We start from the raw sequence: 7261 nt of genomic DNA, 5'->3' as shown, positions 1-7261 counted from the left end.
ATACTAGTATATTTGGGAGCATAGTGTTCTGGGCAGAGGAAACAGCATGTGCAAAGGCCCTGAGGCAGAAGGTGTTGAGTGTGTGGCTGGAGTAGAGCAGAGAGCAGTAAGAAAGTGAGACCAGGGAAATCAATTCTGTGAAACTCCCTCTTCAGGAATTTGGGGCTTTGAAGCTCTTCGATGCCCAGAACAGCAAAAAAATCTAAAGGGCCAGTGTTGATTAACATTCTTTATTTTATAGCATTTTCAATCAAAAGTACTTGAAATCATGGTTCATCTGGTTATAAGTTCCATGGGTTTCTCTGTGAACGCACTTCTCTCCTACCCTGTCCCACAGGGAACACACCTTCCCCCACTCCTCACCCCCGGGCTGTAACTGTGACTAAAAACTGACATTCTACTCAGTTGGGAAGGAGCCCGCTTCCAGGGAAGTACATGCATGACTCACTCCTGCTGTACTGAGGGTGAGTTTAGTCTCTGGGGACTGCCTTCCAGGCCCAGGCTGCTGCTCAGGGAACCTCATCCCTCGGAGGTGCAGGAAGGGGAGAGGGCTCTGGGGCCCTCGGGGTGCCTTTGCCGGTGCTATGCTAATGCTGGGCCACTCCTTCCACAGACACTTGCTGAGCATCTGCAGGGCCCAGGACTGTGTTGTTCACTGGAGATGCCCAGATACTTCTGCTTGAAGCCAGCGGTGATGGGATCCCCAAGGAGAGCCCGCCAGCCACTGGCTCTCGGGAAGTCTCAGTGGCCCTGTCTGGAAAGAGGATTGTGATACTTGGCCTGCTTGCGACATGTCACCCTGGCCCTTTGCAAGTCCCCAGTTTCTCTCTTGACTTTCCTCTCCTCCCTGGAAAATATGGTCTTTGCTAATCAAATGTCCTTGCCAGTTGGGGTAGGGTTGGAACCAGCTGCGGAGCAAGCAGCAGCCAGCAGCCACACGGGCCTCTGCGGGCCACAGGCAGGTGGGTTCTGGCTGGAGGAGCCATGAGTCACCTGCAAGAGGGCAGGGCCCAGGTTGGCCCAACTCTAGAAATATGGCCGCAGTGAATCAGATTGAACAGGAGAATCATAACAGCTTGGGTAGAGATGTCAGCGGGGGTTCTAGAACTCCCCTGGTGTGCTTGGGAGCTCAGAGACGCAGGAAGGAGGCTCTGCAAGTCTCCGTGTCCTCAGGAGGCCATCTGTCCCTTCTGACCCCTGCTCCCCTTCCCCCCGGCTCCATGGGTTGAAAATTCCCCTGGCTGCTGGGTTTCAACAGGGGAAATAGTCAAACAACTGGTGCAGAACGGGCCCCCGCTGAACTGAACATGTCAGCTGTGAGCAGCTGGGACAGGTCTCCAAGGAAGGTGGCCCCTAAAGGCGAGATGGTCTGCCCAGAGTGCAACCTACAGTAGTCAGTGGGGAATGTTCACTGTGCCCTTGGGGATGGATAGATTCCCATCCCAACTGTTCAAGACAAAAGCAATTCTAGATTTATTTATTGTTGCTGGAGTTGGGCCCTCTTGCATGCTAACCACATTCCAGCTCAGAGATAAAGGAGCTTGAGATCTGGGAAATATCTGAGTCCTGAGCTGCATGAGCGAGGAGAAGGTGTCCCAGGTAATGAACTTGCTGACCCAAGTGGACCACCGGAGGTTACCCTTGCGTGTTGCCTTCTGGATCACAGAGAATTGCTTGATCACCCTGTCTGATCCTAAGAGCAGGTACTGGTAAAGCCTTCTGGGAGGGCCCGGCCCAGAGTCTCCAAGGAGGACTCAGAGGGCAAGTAACGTGTCGTTGGCCACCAGTGAGGGTGGCTTTCCTGTGACATTGGTTAAGTGGTCTTGGGCCCAGTCCGGGAAGGAGCCCAGCTGGAAGATGGGCTGTGCCCAAGTATTGATGGCCACGTTGAGTATCATGATGCCCATCAGGTTCATCAGGAGGCCTGTCCGCACCTGAAATAGAACACAGGCTCGAGGCCCATTGTATACCTGGAAAAACCCCAGTCATTCACCCAAACCCAGGGCGGTGGATGCCCCAGACCCTCCCATCTTTACACACCCTAGGCTGTCCCTCAAATGTCCTCATTCATTGAGTGGCTTATAGGGGCCAGGTACTGTGCCATGCAGCTGTCATAGGGTCATTTAACCCTGAAAGCAGCCCTATAAGGGTTATTATTATTATTCATATTTTACAGAAGAGGAAAATGAGGCTCAGAGAAGTTGGCTTATCTAAGGCTACACAACTTGAAAATAGTCTGATTTGATCATTAAATCACCCCCCCGCCCCCGCCACGCCCTCCACCCCACACAACAGTTAAGGCTATAATTGTTTACTGGGAAGATTTTTTTCTCCTGGAAATGTTTACCTCTTCAAATAGCTGGAAAGAGTTGCCCACTTGCTCCCTCTCCAGGCTGACTCTCATACTGTGCAGTCCAAACATGGGCTGAAAACACCTGTTTCCCAGCTCAGTTTTCTGTTTGTTCCACCCTAGCATCCAGCCGTGAGAAAATTACTCCCTTTAGGTTGCTTTTCAAATCGCTTCCTCAGAGCAAGTCTGCTTTAGGGGCTACCATGCCCTTCCTTAACGCTTCTCTCCTCTTCTCCCACTGCCCCTCGTCCCGCCCCCGCTTTTTATTAAATATATTTTTGTTACTTTCAGAGAGGAAGGGAGAGGGAGAGAGATAGAAATATCAATGATGAGAGAGAATCATTGATTGGCTGCCTCCTGCACGCCCCCTACTGGGGATTGAGCCCGCAACCCAGTCATGTGCTCTGATCGGGAATCGAATGGTGATCTCCTGGACTTAGGTTAATGCTCAACCACTGAGCCACACTTGCCAGGCTTCCACTTTCTTTTTTTAACAAGACCCTTCTCCAGGCAACTGTAATTGGGGAGAATTTCATTATTTTGCTTTTTCCCCCTTTGCATGGATTTTTAGACTTGCCATCAATGGCATGCATTACTGGTTTTCCATTTACATGTACATTGGTAACTTTTCTTTTTAAATACTGTTATTTAAGGTTTTTTGTTTGTTTGATTTGGCTAATCTTCATCTGAGGAGATTTTGTCATTGATTTTTAGAGAACGTGGAAGGGAGGGAAGGAAGGTGGGGAGAGAAAGAGAGAAGGTGGGGATGAGAGAGACACATCCATTGGTTGCCTCCCGCTTGCCGCCCCAACCTGGGCTGGGATTGATTTAACCCAGGTGTGACCCTTTGGTGCGTGGGCTGATGCTCCAACCACTGAGCAACACTGTCCAGGGCTCTTATTTAAGTTTTTAAAAAATGTAAGTTGATTTAGTAAAATTGTGAAATGAGTATTTCCCCAGATGGTTCATGGTAAGGGCATAGGCCGGGAAACCGCTGTGCTGGCTGCCTCTGTTCTAGGGAGTCTTAAAGCCCCTGACAAGTGTGGAGAATTAGAAGGAGCCCAAAGCTTTGGGGGAGCTGGGAGGAGGGTGGGGTCTTCCTTCGCCAGGGTCCAGGGAACCTGGCTCAAATGCCTGCTTAGTTCCACTTGAGTTACGTAGTTAGTTAACACCTGTGCGTGACACTCTGTTTGCTCTGGATGGCTTTCTGCCTCTCACTCTGGTTCTCTGGCCACTCATCCTGCTGAGTCCCTGAGCCTGGAAGCCAGCATCCTGAACTGGTTAAGCACATCACCCCTGGGGTGCACCAGTTTAGGATGAGTTATTTACATTCTGAGCATCCAAACGCCCCAGGCCCAGGTGGGGGTGGAGGGGGAAGAGGCAGCAGGAGGTAGGAGGAGGGGAGAGGGTGGGAGGGGCGGGGTTTGGAGGGGGCATGGGGAAGAGGGAACACACTGCCCCATAGTTGAGCCCTGCTGAAAGCTGGAATACTCCCCCGCAACTCGGGGGGCTTCTGTCACACTCCTCAGCTGGCCAGGCATTGAGGCCACCCACGTCCCAGGGTGTGGACTGGCATTTCTCTTCCCTAAAGATGCTGGGCACAGTGCAGTTGGCCCAACAAGCAAGCACAGAGAGGGGAAAGCCCCTTGTCCCCAGAGCAAACCTTGGAAAGCAATCACTTAAGCAGTGCTTCCGGAAGTTGTCTACACGGAGTGTTTGCTAAATTGTCTCTTCCTGGCCGCACTCAGAATGGCTTACGTAGAAATTGGGGGATGGTGGCTGGGGGAGCAGGAGCCCTGCCCAGATGCCTAGCCCACCACCTGTGTCCACCCACCTCTCTGGGCTCTGCTAGAAAACGCCCAGACTTGCCTGGCCAGAGTTGCTCAGTGGTTGAGCATCAACCCACGCACCAAGAGGTCGCTGGTTCAATTCCCCATCAGGGGCATGTGCCTGGGGTGTGGGCCCCATCTCCAGCAGGGGGCATGCAGGAGGCAGCCAGTTGATGTTGATGTTTCTCTCTCATGGGTATTTCTATTTCTCCCGCCATTCCTCTCTCTCTGAAATCAATACAAACTTATTTTTTTAAAAAAAAGAAGAAGAAGAAAATGCCGAGGCTCACCATGTCTTTGACCAGCAAGTGTCCAGTGGCGAAGGCAATTGAGTTGGGGGGTGTCGAGACCGGGAGCATGAAGGCGTAGGAGCAGCCCACGGTGGCAGGGATCATCAGGTACAGGGGGTGCACTTTCAGGCGGATGGCCTGGGCTCGGTGGTGAGACAAAGACATAAGAGGTAGAGACAGTTGGAGGGAGAACAACACGGAGACAGATTTAGAGACAGAAAGAGAGACAAAGACACATGGATAGAGAGAGGCGGCGTGAGCGTGCGCAGTCGAGACAAATGAGAAGACAGATGTAGAGACAATGAGAAACCAGATACACGAACACGCAGAAATGAGAGATACGATACACAGAAACGGACAGGAGGCGAGAGCCAGACCAAGGGAGAGATGGAGAAGACATTCTCAAGGTTAGTGACATTCTGGGGCCGCACTGCAGGGTCACCAGGGAGGCTGGGCTGGGGAGATGTGCCTAGGACACTCCTCCGATCTGAGCACACAGGAGCCACTGGAGGCTTGTTAAAGCCCACCACTTACCCAGCGCTGCTGACTCAGCAGGCCTGGGGTGGCCCCAAGAATCTGCATGTCTGACAAGGTCCCAGGGGAAGCAGATGCTCTAAAATAACAAGCCCTCTTCCTGGTCCTAACAGTTGGAGTCGGGGCCCCTTGGGTTGGGGCCTCACTGGACTTCAGGGATAAGGAGAGCTCAAGATGGCAGCTGTTGGCAAACATTTCCAAACGTCTAAGACCGGGGGTCAAACGTGTCTGTGGGTTGGCCTCCGTCAGTGGGCCGCTGGTTCTTCACCTCTCTCCAACGACATATTCTGGTGCACTGACCACCAGTGGGCAGTTCCTGTTTTGAGTGTCTGCCCCCTGGTGGTCAGTGCACTTCATAGCGACTGGTTGTTCTGCCGTTTGGTCAATTTGCATATTAGCCTTTTATTATATAGGATGCCTAAGTAAGCAAAGGAAAACAAAGTGCCTGGTCTGTCACTGTTTGCATACAAAGCATATACTCGCGACATTGACTTAATTCCCTAGATGTGGGGTTACGCTGAGGTAATAACACCCCTTTCATCTATTCAAATGTAAAACTCAGGATAATCAGTTTTGAAATCCCAAGTGTAAATTCTTCTTGTCCGTGATATGTTGTTCTTGGCATATGATCCTGGATTCGTTTTGCTATTTGCATCTTTATTTTCATACGAGGTCGAGTTAGGACATTTTTTCCCCCTGGTTTGTGTTTGGTTTCGGGGTCTTGCTAACCTGACACGTGGGTGGGATGGCTTTCTCTGCCTGTCTGTGCTCTGGAACGCTCTGGGCAAGTTGAGAACTCTCTGCTCCTTGAAGGCTCCAGCTCTCACCTCGCCAGCCCTCCAGGACTGGTGACCTTTAAAGCAGTAGTTCTCCACAGGGGATGAGTGTCCCTCCCGGCGACACTTGGCAATGTCTGAACACATGTGTGATGGTCACGATTTAGAGGGGGCGCTATTGGTATCTAGCGGGGAGGGGCTAGGGGTGCCGCTAAACACTCTGCTGTGCACAAGGCTGTCCCCACCACTTACCCCACAATTGAGTGGTGCCAAGGAGCCCGGGTTTACAGGGAGGCTAGAGCTTTGCTATCATCAGAGTTCCTCCTGTGGTTGTTGGACTAGTCAGACTTTCTACTTCTGCTTAATCCAAACCTGGAAATTATATCTTCCTAGAAAACTTTCCAAAGAAGGCCATTTGGTCACTTTAAAAATATTTACTTTGATTATGCATTTTTTTAAAGAAAAAAAACGCCACAGTATTTTTTCTTGGAATCTGGGTTCTGCCACATTCACACATTTTGGAAGAGAGCAGTGACTCCTGGGGCTGCCTGCGGGAGACCCCGCCAGCAGGGGAGAGGTTTCTGACCTGGGTGGTTGGAGTGATGGGTGCTCCTCCTTGCCGATGAAGACGGCCAGCGCGGGAGACACGTTCTCCAGCGGGTGCAGCTGATCGCTGATCCACAACGACAGCCCGGACTGCTGCGGGGGGAGGGGAGGAGCGAGGTCGCCTCTTCACACCCAGCCCATCCCAGTGCCACCCCTGAGGGCTGGCCCAGGGGGGAGGGTTGGGATCCATCACAATGATGACAATGATCCCTTCGTAGATGGGGAGTCTGAGGGTCAGTGGTTAGTGACATGTCCGAGGTCACACATGGAGCCTGGACTTGAATGAGCGTCTCTGCTTCTTGAGCTCTTCTCTGTTTCGTACGCTATAGGCCCGGGACTCAAAGCCTTGGATCCTCAACTAACTCATTTGGTTCTCTAGACAATTCACTTGGGTCTAGCACCCTAAGCTCCAACTTGAATGGGAGAGGGGACTTGGATCCTCCATGATAAATCTCCTCATTCCTCCAATGACAGTAACGAATTAAAATGATATGAACATAAATATTGCACAAAACATTAACCTTGTGATTGTTATCTATTAATATGCATCAAATGTATAATATATAGAAGATATACTCTATATCACATGTCATATAAAACATGTATCAAGTATCTATTAAATATGACACTGTCAATATGATTATAAATAGTAGATATTATGATCAATAAAAAGGATGTTTATAACAATGATCACACAAATATTAACGCTGTTAACATTGTATTATTCATTATCATAACAATCACCATTAATGTGGCTCTATAGGGGGCGAGACACCTGCATACATTAGCTCCCTGAGTCCTCCCAACCATCCCATGAGGTGGACACTTGTCCCTGTGTCACGGAGGAGCAATGTGAGCCTGGCAAAGTTTCTGTGA

The 7261-nt window shown here is 50.7% G+C and overlaps 1 protein-coding gene across 1 annotated transcript in view; it reads right to left on the bottom strand.

Annotated features, from left to right (window-relative positions):
* Nucleotides 1-214: 214 nt before the first annotated feature.
* SLC13A3 (solute carrier family 13 (sodium-dependent dicarboxylate transporter), member 3) overlaps nt 215-7261 on the bottom strand; it is a 65548-nt gene continuing 58501 nt past the window's right edge. Inside the window, exons 11-13 of the mRNA XM_015570362.1 lie at nt 6404-6478; nt 4470-4724; nt 215-1934 (exon numbers count right to left, since the gene is read on the bottom strand). Of these exons, the coding sequence (XP_015425848.1) occupies nt 1755-1934; nt 4470-4724; nt 6404-6478 (510 nt within the window). The 3' untranslated portion in view covers nt 215-1754. The remainder of the gene's footprint in view (nt 1935-4469; nt 4725-6403; nt 6479-7261) is intronic.

The sequence above is a fragment of the Myotis davidii genome, unplaced genomic scaffold, assembly GCF_000327345.1.
Source record: "Myotis davidii unplaced genomic scaffold, ASM32734v1 scaffold827, whole genome shotgun sequence".
In the NCBI taxonomy this organism is placed as follows: Eukaryota; Metazoa; Chordata; class Mammalia; order Chiroptera; family Vespertilionidae; genus Myotis; species Myotis davidii.
This window is presented reverse-complemented; position numbering and strand designations above follow the sequence as displayed.